Raw genomic sequence first — 18160 nt, 5'->3', positions numbered from 1 at the left:
GTGATGAGGGTGATGGGAGTGATGTGGGTGGTGATGTGGGTGTGATGGAAAGACGCCGATGTTGCGTCATTTCCCGCAACACTTGGCCGCATTTCCAAGACGCGGACCCTGCTGCCCTCCTCCGCACTGCCCTCCTGTACCCTCCCCTGCCTTGCGCTGCCCTCCCCTCCCCTGGACTGCCATTCCATGCCCGGCTGCACCCCCCCCCCACCGCCATAATCCTCTGGGAGCGATGTGAGGCAGCGATCCCCGGGGATTACCGGGGCCCTCCCAACCACCGCTCTCTCCCCTTCCTCTGTACTGCCCCGTGCCCCCCTCCCCCCGCCACCGCTTCTCCCCCCCCCCTCTCCCCCCTTGTTCCACATCCACCCCTCCTCTCTTTCCTACCCCCCACCTCCCCGTGCCCCCCCGCCCCCACCCCTATGCCGTCGTGACCCCTGGCGCGCGGTGATAGCGGCGAGAGAACACATGTAGTGGGCAGCGGCGTGATGGTGGTGTCTGCTGTGATGGAGGTTGTGGGTTGTGGTGAGGTTGTTGATGATGATGATGTCGGGAGCGATAGTTCCCTTTCCCCCCCCCCAGCAACCCGAGTTTGATTCCCGCTCACGGCCAACACCAGTGACGATTATTTGATCCGTTCCTGGGCCTTCCCCTAGGTCGGCTCAGGCTCAAATGAATATTTGGTATGGTGTGTAAACATGACCACTGGGGAGGCAAAGGCGGCCGGGCGTGGTGTGCCCTTCCGGCCTTCATAGGTGCACGCCAACAGCGTTAGCTCCAAGAGTCATTTAAATGGCTATACGGGGGATTTTTGTCTTGGATGATGAAGTGGCGGCGTTGGTGATGATGAAGGTGGTGGTCTGGACGATGATGATGAAGCCTATGGCGTTCCATTATAATCAATGCACTGCTGCTGCTGATGATGAAGGCTGTTGAGCGTGTTGATGAACGAGGCCGTGTTGAACGAGCTTTTTTGCTGCGTGCGGGACAAGGAGATTAGTGAGCGAGTTGGCGCGCCCCGGGGCCTCCAAGCGCCTGCGTCAACGTGGGGGGGGGGGGTGATTCATTCATCGGTGACGTCGCCTCGTATGCGCGTCTCGTCTGGCTCTCGGCTGAGACGCGCTCGACACGTCGAGACATCTCCGACCTCGCTGCGTTCCCTGCGCGGAATTTCAACGGCAACGATATTGGAAAAGCGATGCCCTTCGACGAGCCCGATACAATAACGGGCGAGCTTCGTTCATCGCGAGAGCCCTGTCATAGAGAACACCTCACTACAAATACGAGGGGAACACACTCGAGATATCCGCACAGATGGAATCAATCAATGCAGCTGTTGTACTGTACTTCTTTTGGCCATCTCGCAGCCCGGCGAGGTTTAGGGAGTTTCACAAATCTCTGCTTGATCCACCAACCCTCGCCTCCAAAGCGCCAGATGACAGGCGCATCTGGCCAGGGTTATTTGTTTGGCTTTTTGTTGCTGTTGTTCGCGGAGGGGGAGGGGGAAAATCTTGTTCAGAGCTTCACAAAAACACTGAGGAGGAGGAAAAGCAAAACAACACGAACACTCTCTCTCTGCTGAAGCCCTCCCGTCGTGGCCAGCATTAGCAGCAGACTTCGACATTGTTGGCATCGAGCTCCTGAACCACAACACCGCTGCTGCTGCCATCATCATCATCACACAAGGCAAGAGTAGCATATCTTTATATTTTACTCGCCACTTACTCGAACTCAGAAGCATGGTCGCTGGGTTCATAGCGGAGCGCGCTAATCACTCCGCCCCCCCCCTTCCCCCACGCAGTGGGTTCTACACCTGGCCTGGACTAAAGGGACTGAGCGAGTGACTTTAATTGCTGCCCAGAAGCGGCCGATGTGGACTTTGGAGCTCGCGTCTCGGCGGAGGCGATGGCCCCGTCCCGGTGGAGCAGCTGCTGCTGTCGAATGTGCCCCTTGCTGTCCGTATTGTACTGTTTGTTGTTGTAACTTTCTCAGCTGTCCCTACTGGACATCTGTGAAAAAGAGCTTCATAGATCATCGGATTCCTTCTCCAGTCTAAATAAAGAATCTGATTCTGATAGCTGCGACTCTTGAGGCTGCTGGTGCTCGACACCGTGCGAACTGCACTCAGCCTTGGGGCATTATGCAAACAACACAAACGTCAGCGATTCAAATTTCGATTTAAAGCTTTCGTGACTGCAGGGATTCATCTTCTTGGTTCTTTCGGTAAAGTCACGTAGAAGGGAAGTAATAAAATAATACAATTAAAACATAATAAAATAATTCTCACCGCGAGAATTATTTTATTATATTTTTATTATTTTATTACTTCCCTTCTACGTGACTTTACCGAAAGAACCAAGAAGACGTCAGCGATTCCTGAAGAACTGGATTGTTATCCTCTTGCCTCAAATCACCATAAACATACATTCTAACAAATGTGACCGACTGACAGGCAGCATTTGTTGGAGCCGGATAACTGTGGAGCGGTTTCGTCGTCATTATGACTCATCAGTAGTACAGCATAGTCACTGCTGAAGTCTGCCTATGGGGACCGCTCATGTGGAGTGTTCCGTAGAGTCAGAGTCTCTTCCGTAAAAGTGACCAAACGCCCGACGAGTCTCGGATCTCCTGGAAAAATCCGCGTTGCGATTGCGTCACTGCGCGCAGTGCGCACGTGTACGTGTGTACGTTCGGGGGAGCGGTGGTTTAATGATTAGGGCGGTGCGGTCCAGACTTCGATTGGGGTGTTTATTTTTAAATGTGTTTCGGCCAATGTATGATGAATGTTTAGTGTACACGTGGCAGAAGGACAATTGAACACCCGCAGAAAACACACGCGATTCACCATCCAAGCCCCATCCAGACTCAAATCCCTCTTAAGAGTCGGAGACCCAAAGCTCGCATGAGACTGTCTCTCCGTCCAGGCGCTGTTAAACATTTCCACGCGAACGAGAAACATTTCCGCAGGTGGTCGCGGCGTCATAACAAGTTCTGCAAAAAAATGTTCCTGAAAATAAACTTATTAGAATCGGACCACGCATTTTGGTGACTTTACACGACCACGCTCACCCACCGCACACACACGCACGCGCGGACACGCACTTTCCTGCAGCCGGAGCGGCTAATTTGGATTGTTTTGCCAATTTGAGTCGGTCTCGGAAAGAACAAATTTGAAAAACCACAACTTGCTCACTTCAGTGAGGTGTGAGGAGTGAGCTGAGCGGGTGGGTGAGCCGAGAGGGGAGTGAACTTGGAGACGGGAGGTGTCAATTTATTTATGCACGGCAAAGATTGTAATCAGTGCATACGTCCGATGATGTGTCAGAAACACGGACACTTAAAATAAGAAAATGGAACAAAAGCTGTGACGGTGCGCGAGGAGGGCATAGAGAGCGACATCCCCGGAATCGCTTTTAAAGACGTGGATTTAGGGAGTATACACAGGTGAGACATCTAGGAAGAAGAGGATATATCGCGACGAGAGGTTGTCCATGAGGCCATCCTCCGAGGAAGATGGAGCGATGAAAAAAGGTGTCAGTTTTGTTGCCAGATAAAAGGGTAAAAAACCAATTATCATCGTTTGCTACTGGCAAATGAGGTTCCAATGGTGAAAATGTAATGTTATTGCGGGAACCCCATCTCGCGGACAATTTCTTGCTCCCATTGCTTTGGGGCAAAATCGCTTTGAAAGACGTGGATTTAGAGAGTATACACAGGTGAGACATCTAGGAAGAGTGCGCTCAGGCAGGAGGATATATCGCGACGAGAGGCTGCCCAGGAGGCAATCCACCGATGAAATCCGCTCGTGTGCAGCTTGGTGCTTGGTGGATCGTTACATCGCCACGGCACCGTGAGAGATGGCGGCGGCTTGGGGAGGAGGCCTTCATCCAGCAGTGGATGGATCACGGCCGAATGTGATGGTGATATGCGGATCACATTCTGTTCCACTTAGGGCGATGGGGCGAACAAAACTGTACAATAGAGACAGCAAAATGTCGATTCTTTAATGTTTGTTTCTCTCCAGATCCTGATAATTGCATTGCTGGGGGTCAGTATGCACACGCGGATTATCGTTATAGTTAAACCCACACACACACACAGTGGAACTGGTACTGCCAAAACATTCCCAATTATGAAACATTTACACCCCACAAATCACTCAATTGGGATCGCACACGCGGCACCACCGCTCCCTACTGTGAATATAAAGAGTCTTGAGACTCAATGATGCTCTCCTAGATAAACAAATAGAATTATTAGACATTATCATGGCACAGAAGACAAAGTTCCCCCATGTAGCCTGCAATTGACTGTTGGGGACAAGTGCTGTCGGCTGAAAGTAGGGACGGCGCACGAGAAGGTGGTGTGGCCGGAAAACAACGAACGGCCGCATTTTTGTCTCCCCAGTGCTGAGGTTTTATACATTGCACGAGGTACTCATTTATGGCTAAGTCGACCTAGGGGAGACCCAGCTATCACTTGCCACCGACGTTAGCGTCACGGCTCTCACCCCCCTCCCCCCACGCCGTGGTCTGTGTCTCCTCCTTGCCCGACTATGTGGCGCCTCCAAGTGGCAAAGGGGGGAGGCTTCCAACACTCACCCAAGAGCCGAATGGCTCACAGGGCTAAACCTAATAAATGAACTTGAACTTGAACCAACCCTCACCAGAGCGAGGGTCGCTTGTAACCAATAAGTCGCCCACTCCCCCCTTGTCCAATCGAGTTATTTACTTTTTAGTGCACTCTAAAATAAAATCGTTGTTTAAAAAAAAAACTTTTTAAAAGGAGTTTTTTTGTTATTTTCTTTGAACTATATCCGTGACTTTACCGAAAGACCCAAAGCATATAGATAAATCATTGTTGGCTGTACACGCGTCTGACGGACACTTGCGCTTTGTGCAGGGTGCTTAAAAAACAAAGTTAACACTTCTGAGAATTTTGCAACAATACCACGAGAAATGTGCTGCTAATGGTGAACAAGTGGGAGACTTATATTCTTGGTTCTTTCGGTAAAGTCACGTAGAAGGAAAACAATAAAATTATTTTAAAAAATATTTGCGAGAATTTAATTGTTTTGTATTTTCATTATTTTATTATTTCACTTCTACGTGACTTTACCAAACGAACCAATAATATGAATCCCTGCAGTCACGAAAGCTTTAAATAAAAATGTAAGTGTGAGACTCTTTGAAGCTATTAACATACATTTGTTATCATGTTATAGTGTATTATAATACGTTATTTAACCATTAAAAACGATAGTCCCATGTAAGTGTTAACATTTATTTGAAGGGTCCTGTTGAATATTTGGACGGACGCGCAATCGAGCGATGACGTCATCTTGGCCAACGTCATTGTGCGGTGTCGCAGACGGGACCGAACACGGGGGGTGACGTCATAAACGCGCCTCTGATTACACCGATGTCATCGCGTCCTCTGGTTACATCGATGACGTCACGAAGCGCGACTGCGTCGTCTCGCGCGGAGTCTCGCGAGATCTCACCCCCCCACTCCCCCGCGGGTCCTCCGCGCTTCCCCATCCGGCTGGAAACGCGTGCGGAACCGAGCACCGGGCTCTTCGTGTTCCGACCTCGCGCCTCTCCTCATCACCGTCATTGTTCATCGTCATCTGTGGGATCATCAGCAGGGTCGGTACCACCTCATCTGTTCGTGACGACTGCGACGACGACGACGAGGAGGATACCGCAGTGAGGTGAGCAAGACGCGCCGGGGGGTTTCCCGGGACACCAGGTGTGGAGGTGACGTGTTGGCCTTATGGATGGACTGGTTCTTGCCATATAAACGTGGAATTGTCACCGCCGCCCGAACTCTTGTTCGCCACTTCACATGAAGGCCTCGTCCCCCCTCCCTCTCCTTCTTCTCCCCGCGCGAGTTTATGTTCGGTCCGATCGGTCTCGGGGTCTGAGAGGAAAATGGAACAGAAGCTTCGTGCCGCCACGTGCACTGCAGTTGTTTAAACTCTCTCGAAACGATGAGCGGGGTTAGGCCGGGGAGCGGTGATGCCTTGGATGGTCAAGAGTCAATCATAATGACAACATCAACGATGGAGTGAGCAGCCGAGGAGTAAGACACACGTGTACTGTGGTGGGATTACGTCCACCGTGGAGATGGAACGGTGAAAGCGGCTCTGGTTTGTAGGCCGTCGCCGGGTGGATTGCTGTGTTGTTAACGCATCGAAACCAGCTCGTGTATTTGTGGTGCCCCGGGGGATGCTGCCACAGCGGTGCCATAGTCGGGGCACACTCCACTCGCGATCCAGAGGTCGTTTGTTCGATCCTTTGGTTGCGTTTCTTTAATCTCCCCACTCCCACCCACCCGCGCATGTCCAGCCAGCAGTGTGAATGGGTTCACCACACTCGATCGGCAGGTCGCGCCTGGTAAGATACACATGTGGGTACCTCTTCCAGTTCGTTTGGCCAATGTTGAAGAGTAGACCAAGTACCCTCTAGAGGCGGGACGGGAGGGCTTTCTAGAACCTCCTTTAGCGGAGGCCCCTTGTACCAGCAGTGGCAAGTCGTTGCAAGGCCGGGCCTCTTAACCCTCTCGTATATCACTGCTCAGAATGTCCAATTGTTTGACGCTGCTCCATGCCCCCGTGTCGCTTTCACCAGCAGGGCCTAGCAGCGTGTTGGACTGCACCCCCCCCCCCCCCCCCGGGGTGGGCGCTGAGATCCCGGCACCATGTGTGACACCACGTCCCTGGACAGCCTCATGGAGATGGGGTTCCCCAGGAACCGCGCGTGAGCCTCCCCCCACACCCTCCACTCACCTGGTGGCGAAATGTTAAATCTTAATTTTGGAGCTTGTATGTCTGTCTATAGTTTTCTAGTTAGATTTTTGTTGCTATTTCTTTTATGCCTGATGATGATTGCTTGTGTTGCAATCGAAACGTCGTAATATGCTATTATTTAATTTATTATTTTATCTTTAGACGTGACTTAACCGAAAGAACCAAAGAAGAAATATTAAATCCCATGCCTGGTATACAGGGGGTCGTGGTTTCGATCCCGACCCTGACGCCTGCTGTATATTTTGAGTTTGCATGTTCTCCCCGTGGTCATGTGGATGTTTCTCCGGGTCTTCTGGTTTGTCCTTCTAAAATTTAGAATCCGCGTGCATCTAGAGTGTTTGACTGCTATAGATTTCCACATGATAAGCCACTTTCGTTGAGCTATCAATTGTGACCAGGTCGCTTCTGAAACAGAGCTGTATAAATCAGTGGTTCTTACCTGGTCAATAAAAACTATACAGTGATCCCTCGTTTATCGCGGTTAATGGGGACCGGAACCCCTCGCGATAGGTGAAAATCCGCGAAGTAGGATTGGCCACCTAGGAATTTCCGTATATGTGTGTGTGTGGGTACCAGAATGTTTAAAATATGTATATTTATACTTTATATATATATTTTACTTAAATGTATTTAATTATAAAACCTTAATATTATACATTCTCTCTCTCTCTCATACGATACGTATTATGGTGTTCTACACTCACCAATGACAGTAGTATCTTGAGACTTGACTCCAGTAATGACGACGACGACGATGACAATGACAATGACGACGATGACAGAACTGTGCAGTTCGATGAATGTGATGATGAATGATGATGATGATGGTGTTACTGCACAGGTATAATGAGGCCTTTAAATCAGTTCGAAAAATCCGCGATGCACTGAGGCCGCGAAACTTGAACCGCGAAGTGGCGAGGGATTACTGTACTATAGTTTAGTTTTTGTTTCACCTGGGCACCCTGCAGGCAGTGGAAACTCCTCTCCTGGCAAATCTCCCCCTCGCGAACCCGGCCGCGTGATTAGGTTTTAAATTATCTTCTTGGTTCTTTCGGTAAAGTCACGTAGAAGGGAAATAATAAAATAATAAAAATACAACATAATAAAATAATTCTCACGACGTTTCGGCCACAACGCAAGCAGCCGCTATTATGTTTTAATTTTATTATTTCCCTTCTACGTGACTTTACCGAAAGAACCAAGAAGATGAATCCCTGCAGTCACGAACGCTTTAAATCGAGGTTTTAAATGAATTTCCCCACGCCCTCCAAGCTGTGGACTCCAATCCCCCGTTGAAGCCCAAACTCAAGACCTCCCCAATTATTCCTCTGCTTCTCTCTACAAAATAACAATGCTCCTGTACAGCGTCTCGAGGTGTGGTCACATTTATACGCTCTATAAATCCACATTGCATTATATTGACACACGTAGGGACCCGTAGAATCGCACAGAGATCCGTACACTCACATATTGACTCGCAGACTCGCACGAGACTTATTTACCAACATAGAGACGGACAGACTCGCATAGAGACCAATTGACTTGCATAGAGCCCCAGAGACTCAAATAGAGACTCGCATGGAGACCCATAGAATTTGCTCTATGTGTTATTGGCCACTTCCATTTTAAATTGGTGTTGTGCTTCGTGATTTTGCTGGTGATTTCCTTTAAAGTGGTAGCTATTTTATCAGACCCGAATGAATACTGGGCGAGTCGACCCGCGCTCTGGATTTGTTCGTGAGCCTGTCGGCTTGCCAGTGGAGTGCTGTGACCGCAGAGAAGAGGACGACAATCTGGGATAACGACTTGTCGATGTTTGTGCAGAGAGAAAGCACTGGCGGTGACCGGAAACCAAGGAGTGAATCTCGCCATGGACTGGTACGTCGCGCAAAACCATTGTCATCATCAGCCACGAGTAATCCACTGCTGTAATGCTGCTGCATGGGTTTTCGCGGTTGTGCCGAGTAGCCCTCTGATGTGTTTTCTGGTTTTCCACGCGTGTTGTTGTATTGTTTGCTGTTGTTGTAACTTGCTGACAGCCCCTGCTGGACATCTGTGAAAAAGAGCTTCATAGGTCATCGGATTCCTCCAGCATAAATAAAGATTCTGACAGTTCGGCACGGTGTCCGACAGCGTGCCGAACAACACCGAAACACAGCACAAACTCCACTGCTGTTGTCCCAGTGGTTTGTCACATTTGTTTAACCACACCTGGGGCCATGTTCCTGTATTCTGTGCCTCTTGCAATAATTGGGTATGCGTGGCTTGGAAGAGGAAAGAAGACAAACGGCACTATTTGCCCCACTTGTCTCTTGAGGGCTTTATGGAGGATATTTGTCTTTGTGCGTTCCCCAGGAGGCTGTCGTGGGGTATTGGTTAGCACACTGGACTTGCAATCCGGACGTTGCCGGTTTGATCTCCCGGCGCGGCAGTAGAAACAATGACGCAAGTTTCTTAAATGCTCTGCCCTTTGTCCACCCAACAGTGTAAATTGGTTCACCGCAGGCAATCGGCAGGTCGCGTGTGGTGGAGTAAACTGTGGGACTCGCACTTCTTCCAAGACGAGCTACTCCTCTAGCATGGAAAAGCAGGCCAATAACCCCCGAGAGGGGAATCGCTAGAGGACCTTCCACCAGCAGTGGCGCGAGCGAGCAGTTGCAGGGCTGCACCTTTACCGCGCTCGTTTCCCCCCCAAGGCTGTTTGAGCACTCGGAGGACGCGGACATCGACGAGCCGTACGTTCCGCCGCAGGGGAATGTCGTGGACCCCGCGGCGGCGGCGGCGGCCACGCCGCCCACACTCAGCCTGTCCACCGAGTCGGCACTCGCCGCCCAGCGCCAAGAGGGGGACGGGGATCCCGGAGGTATTGACCACGACTCTAACGAGCACTCACACGAGCCATCTAAGGATCCCCTCTTCATGAGCCCTCGAATGACCACCTCTAACGAGCCCTCTAACGAGCCCTCTAATGAGCCCCTTTAATGACACCCTCTTGGGATTCCCCACGGTGAAGCTTTCCATGGTTTACCGGGGCTTAATTTCTCGCCGAATATTTTACGGTTCACCGGTAGACGAGGGTGAATCGCGCCGTGACTCCTCCAGTCCTACCTGGGCAGTTTCGGCACTGATATGTGAATAACTGTGGAGTAGACATGGGGATGACCGCAGGATGGGAGGGAGTGCAGGAAAAGGGTTGGGAAGGCAGACCTGCCACAGTGGGGACAATGCCAGGTTGAATATAAGAACAGAAAAGATTGGTCATCACGAAACGGTGAATGGCGGGGGGGGAGTTGAGTGGATTAGAGTTGAGGAACGCTGCACTCCCCAAATCGGCGCACGGTGCAGCAGGGTGCACGAGATCGGGTCCTTTGCCTCGACCGGATTCGATTCCAATCGTCTTGGCGGTGCCGGCCTAAACCCCCGAGCTGCCCGGCTGCACCACGCGGTGCGGTCCAAGCGCGGTGCCGGTGCAACGTCTCGCAGCGTCCCCACGGTGTGGTGAATATGCCTGAACCACAGAGTCCGAGGACGGTGCCGAGGGACAGGAGCCTAAGAAGATGCTCACCGAGGAGGAGCGCCAGCAGCAGCTGCAGAGGTGGTGTTCTGCTTTCGTGCGGCATTTGAAAAACGACATAACGAGTTTATAATAATAATTATAATTGAGTACATTTTTACAATTCTTAAAGCGTAGTGCAATCACGAAGGCGCTATGTTTCCCAGACGGACAGCCTGCCAGTCGGGAGTGATGTTGCTTTGTGGAGTCCCAGTGTGCGTTTTGAGCAGTGGTCAGTGAGTGATGGTTGCATTCACCTCGGTCCAAGGAGACACCTCGACTCTCCACTTATGGAGGAGGTAGCTGTAGATGGCGGCATCTCTCTATGTGCAGCAGCGATTTCAACGCTCGAACAATTTTAACTTAAAAAGGAAGGTCAGGTTCTTGAGCTCACGGTACACGCTTTACATGAATATTAGTGCACGTGGAAAAATGTAGTATTTGCGATGTATGCAAACGTGTGTACATGATTTGCTGCTGCTACATTTAAGGAAGTGAAGCGATTGAGGCTGTATAACTGAGACAGCAAAACTGACACGAAGCAAACTAGGAAGTATTTTGGAGACAAAAACTAATTATTAAAGGGAATCGCAACCCTGAATCGTGAGGATAGTATCAGATTGCCAGGGGGTTGGGGGGGGGGTAATTGTGACACGCCTTGAGCGCCACGCACGTACGTTGACATCCGTAATGCCACCACGCCACAGACTCGAAGAGAAGCTGCGGCAGAAGCGTCTGGAGCGCGAGGAGAAGGAGCGGCAGGAGGAGATCGAGCGCGAGAAGCAGCGGCGCAAGCACGGCCAGGAGCTGGCGAGCATCCGCACGCGCATGCAGGAGGAGGAGATGCGCAAGCTGGTGGAGGAGCGAAAGCGCGAGAAGGACGAGGAGAGGATGGCGAAGTGAGAGCGGCCCTCGTGCGCACAGACACACACGTGCACACACGTGCACACACGTGCACACACGTGCACACACGTGCACACACGTGCACACACGTGCACACACGTGCACACACGTGCACAAAAGACAAAGATCCTCCGTATAGCCTTAATAGACTGTTGGGACAAGTGCTTTTAGGCCGGCATGGCACACGAGGGGCTGGGTAGCCAGAACCATGCTCGGCCGCTGTTGTCTCCCCCAAGGCGATGATTTTGCACACTGCATCTGGTACTTAAGTGGACTTAGGGGAGGCCCAGGACTTGTTCAGATAATCGTCATTGGTGTTGGCCATGAGCGGGAATCGAACTCGGTTCACCGGGTTCGTAGCACAGTGCGCTAACTACTATACTCCCGCTCCCCCCACACACGCACGCACTCACACGTGCACACACGTGCACACACGCACGCACGCACTCACACGTGCGCACACATGCACGCACTCACACGTGCACACAAGCGCGCACACACAGACGTGCCCCCACACAATGGCAATGGCCACCATTCACCGCGAAGTGATGGCAGTGTCACCACAGCGCTTGTCCCAGGACAGATTCACTTGAAAGCATTCGTGTGAAGTGTGGAAGCCTCGCGGCTGGTAGGGAGGGAACGGGACAGACCCAGGTGTTGTGGGCCGACTGGCTGAGATGGCTGACTCCCCAGTGTACCCAGATACACGCGAGCACACGCACAGGCCCAGCGTGCCACGGTCATCGCTGTGTGGGGCAGCTGCTTACCAGGTTCAAAGGTCACTCTTAAATGAGTCAGAGGGCATTGTCGCAAAATCCATTGTTGTTTTCATGCATATGCTCTCCGCCTTCACCAACCGCACTGACCAGCGTGGTGAAGTATGATTAAACAGCCCGCTTTATCTAGCAATGGATTGACAAAGCCTGCAAATCATTATTGTTATTTTTACTCGCCCATTGAGGCCGGGAGATTTAAACCTGAGTTTGTTTCTTTTTCCCCTTCACCGTGTACCTGTGTTGCCTTTACTATGCCACCTGCCTATCCGTGAGAGCGGCGAGTGCGTCGCTGCTTGTTTGCTGATGATGAGATCGCTGCTGCTGTGTTTTGTTAGGGAGCGAGTGCGGGAGAAGATCGCTCGCGACAGGGAAGAGAGAGCCAGGAAGGTGAGCTCTGCGGTGGCGGCATCTTCGTGGACTTGATTTTGCGGAATAGAATTGCATATGTACACACACATACAGTCTGTTCTCCTATGAAACATGTTTTTATAACGCGAATTGTATTTCACGCGACGAATGTATTAGGGAACACATTTTTACAACTCGGATGCAAATTGGATAAAACGCTATTGAGTAAACGTACCTATGTCGCGCGAGTAGGATCAAGTGGTTGTACGGCTGCCTCGGCATAGCATCACACAAGGCGAGGTGCTGCTGGATGCTTCTAGATGCTACCCATGCACTTCGGTCTTTCTTCAGCCTGCATACACATCTCGTGTTATCGCGGACTGTGCTTTACCCTATTTATTATTTATTTTAACGCGATTTTTCGATAACGCAGCGTTCAGGAACAAAACTACCACATTATAGGAGAACAGATTGTACAAAGACCAAGATCCCCTTAGACTGTAGGGGCAAGTGCTATTAGCGAACACCTATGAAGACCAGCACGTCACCCGAGTGGCGATGTTGACACACCCTACTAGCTACTCGTTTGAGGCCGAGTCGACCTCGGGGAGGCCCAAGACCAGTTCAGATAATTGTCCCTGGTGCTGGCCATGGGCGGGAATGAAACTCGTTCTGTCAGGTTCATAGCGCAGCTCACCAACCGCTGCGCCACCACTCCCTAAAACTACCCACAAGTACTTGGGGATCACAAAGGGGTAGGGGAGGGACGGGAAGGAGGGGAGGGAAGAGGAAGAGAATAGGCAACAGAGAATAGGTGAGCTTTGAGAGAGGAAGGCAAGGAGATGTAGGAGTCTGCAGGGTGGTTGTCGTCGATCGTTGGCTCTCGAGTGTGCTGCGTAAACGTCGACACCGTCGCTGTCGCCGCGCAGTTCGGAGAGACGACTGGAGCGGAGGCGGTCCCCGCCGCGGGGACTGCAGCGCCCCCTGCCACCAGCGAGCCACCCACCTCGACCACCGCCACCACCTCCCCCCCCAAGCGCGACTACGATCAGTGCCGCATACAGGTGCTTACTGCAGTAACCACGACATGGCGATGCTACCATGCGTTGTACAGTATTGGTCCACGATATTCGCGTAGTCCGTTTTACTAAACATTGCATATATTTTTTTTCCTGACTATGTTTTAATTGTCAAACACAATAATTACAACGCTTGATTTCCACGCGGGCCCCTTTATCGGCGTTCGGTCTGCACCCGGTTGCCCGACCGGCTAGTCCTCTCCTGACCGTGACCCACCCCCCCTCCCCCACCATGGTCCTGCCCTGACCCCTGCGGCCCGCGCGATGCCCAGGTTCGCATGCCGGACGGCAGCCAGCTGATGCAGTCGTTCGCGGCCAAAGAGACACTGGCGGCGGTGCGGCTCTTTGTGGAGCTGCACCGTCAGGACGAGGCGACCCCCTTCGTGCTGCTCACCAATTTCCCGCGGAGGCTGTTCGGCGACGACGACATGGAGAAGCCCCTCTCCGAGCTTGGTAATACGCGCTGCCACACGCGTTACACCCAGATATACCCCACAGGGCCCACACACATACGTTGTGTCCCCGCGCCACACCGCGCGTGTCAACGTTTGGCAGCGATCATTCGTAATGGGGAATTTTTTTTACTTAAAATGCCGTCGAGATGGGATCTTTCTTTTGTGTAAGTGGGACAGGGCAAATCTCAGCAGAGGCAGTTGTTGTCCGTTGCTTATCCCAGTTAAATTAGGATGACGAAAGCCCAGAGTATTCTGTCCGTAAGTAGGATGAATTACACAGACTTAGTGTATTTAAAATAAATAATGTGAACGTCTTGTTGGAGCAGTTCCTAAGTGACTTGTTTCTGCGTGTGTGCTGTGTTTTTCAGGGTTGGTTCCATCTGCTGTGCTGATTATGACCAAGCGTTAGTGAGGACTGCTTTTCTGTCTCTCGAGTCTTAACGCACCCTGTCCAGCCGTACTCCACGTTACAACCCCATTCAGTCCCAACAAACCCGCACACATCATGATACTCACATATACCACACAGGGCCCACACACACATACCCACAAACGTGAATATACTCACATTCACCCACAGGATCTACACATTACGTCTACACATGCTGTCTACACCTCTGTATATCCCACACGCGTACCCATCCACAACAACAACAACAACGGCCGCCATTCGACACTCAGTGACGTTGACATGACCACAGCGCTTGGTATTGGCTCGTTGCACTTTGAGGCCATGTGAATTGTGTCCAATGGCTCAACGGTAGGAGGTCTCGGGGCAGACCTCAATCAAGATCAAGATAATTTGTTTAACACACACACACATACATTCCCTTGCACCTGCACATATCTCAATACACCCCACTAAACACCACATACGCACACCCTACACACAACCCTATCAAAGAATTGCGTGGGTTTGTGAATCTGGCTGCCCGTGTGACTATTGAAATTTCTCCGTGCTGCACTGATCACTACTTCCAAGTTTTACCTTTAAAAAATTGGGGCTTTAAAAAAGAAATTTGTGCTGAGTTTTGAGATATTTTTTGAGGTTATTTTCAGCGGATGCTTTTTTCACAAGTGGCGACAAAACGTCTCCTCCCCCCACCAGTCAACAGAGGTCACGTCTTCCATGGCTTGGGCAGAGGGCGGCGTTCGTTGTGGGAAGCGGGGGTGTGAGGGAGAGCAGGGACCTCTACGGTTGACACCTCCTGAATTACAAAATAGCCAGCACTCGCAGGAATAAGAATATCGTGTTGTCAGAATAGTGGAGAACTACACGGAGATGCATCGTCTAAAACGGTGTTTTTTTTTATGCGAGTGACAAAAACCGGGACATTTAATGTCAATGTGGGAAGCCTCGGAGATATTCGCAGGACAGCGACCAACAAAAAAGGCATGTCCTGGGAAAACTGGGACAGGTGGCAACCTCAGAAGGGTAAATATAAGCGAGTGTAATGGAGAGGGGTGGTGGAAGCTGGGGCTACGTGATCGATGGCGAGGTACACAGTCACGTGTCTGCTCGAGCCACTCTGAAACATCCCCTGCATGCCGAGTTTTATCCCAAGGAGTTTTTATTTTCCCTTCTCGTTGATGGAAAGTTTATATATATAAAAAACACTGAGCTCGTGAAGTACAGTGTTTACGCTGATGCGAGGTGCTCACATGAAACGTGAATTGGAATGCGCATTCAACGAGGCGCGACTAAGTTAATGGGATACGAGAGCGGCACTGCTGACTCGGTCATTCCAGAATCTATTCATCTTCAGCATCGCGTGTGCATCGGGCTCGTTTGCATCGGTGTCCTTCAACCTTGGTGATGCCGCGCTGATTAATTCGGCTTCTCAAGTGTACCGAGTTGGTGCTCGGTAAACAATTATTACATTCAAAAAGCCCATAATTAAATCCGGTTCTTCATTTTACCTTTACTAAATTCCAGCTCGGAAAACTTATCAATTTGACCGTCGTGAAATGAACGTTACTGTCGGTGGCAGGGCAGGTTGTAAAGTGCGTCGGGTAGCTCCGATATCCGCTTCCGCAGGTCGGTGGTGCCTCGCATGAAGAGTCGCACAGCTCTGCCAGAGCCCAAAATTGAGCATCCGGATTCAAATTGGGAAGATTTTTTTCTTGCAATCATTGCAGGTCGGTAGCATTATGCCCAATGTTTTGTTTAGTCCTACGTAACCCCGCCATACAATGTGAGAAATGTTCATTCGCTTGCCGCATTAACACAACCGGTTGGACAACGCCGATTTAAATGGCCGTGATCCTCGTCCTCGTACCCCTGCCATCATGAACAATGTGTGCAGCCGGTGGCGATGGTGAACTCCATCATGGAGCAATTAAAGTTTTTAATGAGAAGCGACTTGAGGAGTGAGTTGCTGAATTACTGAACTCTGTGATGTATCCACTGTGCGAGAAATAATCCAGTTCAACTTGTGATCTGGTAAGCAATTAGTGCAAGGTTGACATGGAGGAGTTGATCACACATTACAAGATTGTCAGCTGGTGTGGGACACTAGGAAGGCCCAGTTGAGAGCTGTTTGCTTTTTGGTTATGGAATTTCTTTAACCGTGACTTTTGTTAAAGAACGTAACATAAATAACGAACACAAACAAAGTGAGATAGATTCGTGTTCGTGCCAACAACATTGACACTTGACAAACTGACATCCAGCAGTGGATTGAACTTGGCAAAGGAAACATTTTACTTGGAATCAATGATATACCTATTATTCGATTTAAAGCTTTCGTGACTGCAGGGATTCATGTTCTTGGTTCTTTCGGTAAAGTCACGTAGAAGGGAAATAATATAGTTTTATTTTATTTATTTTATTATTTCCCTTTTACGTGACTTTACCGAAGGAACCAAGAATATGATATACCTATTAGTAGGGAGATGTCATTCTATGATCAATCGGGCTCCATGCCCATTTTCTTTTTGAGAAAGATGTCCCATTATTTTCGTGTCCCGGCTGCAAACTATAATTAGACGTTTTTCTTTTGTATACCTCATTAATTTCCATTGATGTCACCCATTTTACCCCGATTTAAAATTTGGTTGATTTCTGCACGCATCTTGGCCGACTGCATCTTCCTGGATTATTGTTGAAGCATAATGGAATGAGCGTTAACTTGTGGCTGGTGAGGTGAGCCTTCATGTTAACTGGGCAAGTATGAGAAGTACTAGCTAGGGAATCTCATACATTCTATTCTATTGGATCCGTTCCACCAGCAGAGACATTGGCAAGACATTGCATTCCTCTAAATGTAATCAACAGTTCAAGCCCATATGTCAATAAGACAATTAGCACCGCGGATAGGTAGCCAAACTTTAGTCGGGCACGTGAACAATAAGAGTGAATTACTTGATCACTCCGCTCATGTCAAATGATTATCACATAATTCACTATGATTGGCCATGGAAGACGGGTTTGTAATCAGTAACGTGAGGCCAACTCAGGTGACTCCGACAGCGAGAGATTGGCTCTGGGCTCGTGGACTAAAGGGAGACCCAAACATCGCACCTCCTTGTGACCACCAACCACAGGCCGATGCTCACATCTCTTTCGTAAATGGAAAATTTAAAGACAAGCCACAGTGCTGGTTCCTGAGTAGCCATGCACCCCAAACTACGGACTGTACAGAATGCCAATGTGGACTGCGCTCCCTTCAACTGATCCTGAACCTATTGCTGCCAAAATAACAGAAAAGCGAAGTTTTGCAAGTGGGCACTTGGATTATGAATCGTGGCGACTGCACACTTGAGTTTAAAGGTCAGCCAGTGTTTGATCAGACGTACATTGCCGGAGCTCACTACGAAAATTTCCACGTGATAAGCTATTATTTATGGCCAGGTCTCTTCTGAAAAATAATGAAACAGCTCAGTGAGCCTTTGCCTGGTAAAACATTTTGTTTTGGTATTTGTAGATATTTTAAGTGATTTGTTTACCTTTCCGATACTTTGCACTCCTATCGTGTTGTATTGTTTTTCAGTTGTAACGTTCTGACCTGCGCCTGCTGGACATGTGTGTGAAAAGAGCTTTGTAGCTCATCGGATTCCTCCAGTTTTAATAATCCTTCCCCATTCCCAGCGAGACGCTCTGCACCGAGTCACTGTGACGTCACCCACATTTAGATGGGCGGGATCACGGTGACGACACCATTGGCATCATGGGGCGGGGCGTTTTGGGCCGCTCCTCTGATTGGTCCTCGCCGGAACGCGCGCGCGTGCAATCG

General features: G+C 50.1%; 1 protein-coding gene across 2 annotated transcripts; it reads left to right on the top strand.

Annotated features, from left to right (window-relative positions):
- The first annotated feature begins 5436 nt into the window (after window positions 1-5436).
- On the top strand, window positions 5437-16287 carry UBXN1 (UBX domain protein 1). Of its 2 annotated transcripts, none has more exons than XM_078606086.1 (10): window positions 5437-5713; window positions 6636-6761; window positions 8636-8689; window positions 9508-9674; window positions 10331-10406; window positions 11072-11263; window positions 12379-12430; window positions 13321-13455; window positions 13743-13923; window positions 14294-16287. In XM_078606086.1, exons 2-10 carry the CDS (start codon window positions 6703-6705, stop codon window positions 14332-14334), a joined length of 957 nt encoding a protein of 318 aa, XP_078462212.1. In that variant the 5' UTR covers window positions 5437-5713; window positions 6636-6702; the 3' UTR covers window positions 14335-16287. The 2 variants fall into 2 exon arrangements, with proteins under 2 accessions (XP_078462212.1, XP_078462211.1); XM_078606085.1 differs by having other exon boundaries at window positions 6633-6761.
- The last annotated feature ends 1873 nt before the right edge of the window (window positions 16288-18160 follow it).

The sequence above is a fragment of the Lampetra planeri genome, chromosome 25, assembly GCF_965212315.1.
Source record: "Lampetra planeri chromosome 25, kcLamPlan1.2.h2, whole genome shotgun sequence".
In the NCBI taxonomy this organism is placed as follows: domain Eukaryota; kingdom Metazoa; phylum Chordata; class Hyperoartia; order Petromyzontiformes; family Petromyzontidae; genus Lampetra; species Lampetra planeri.
Note: the sequence above shows the minus strand (reverse complement) of the source record. Positions and strands in the feature narration are given on the sequence as shown.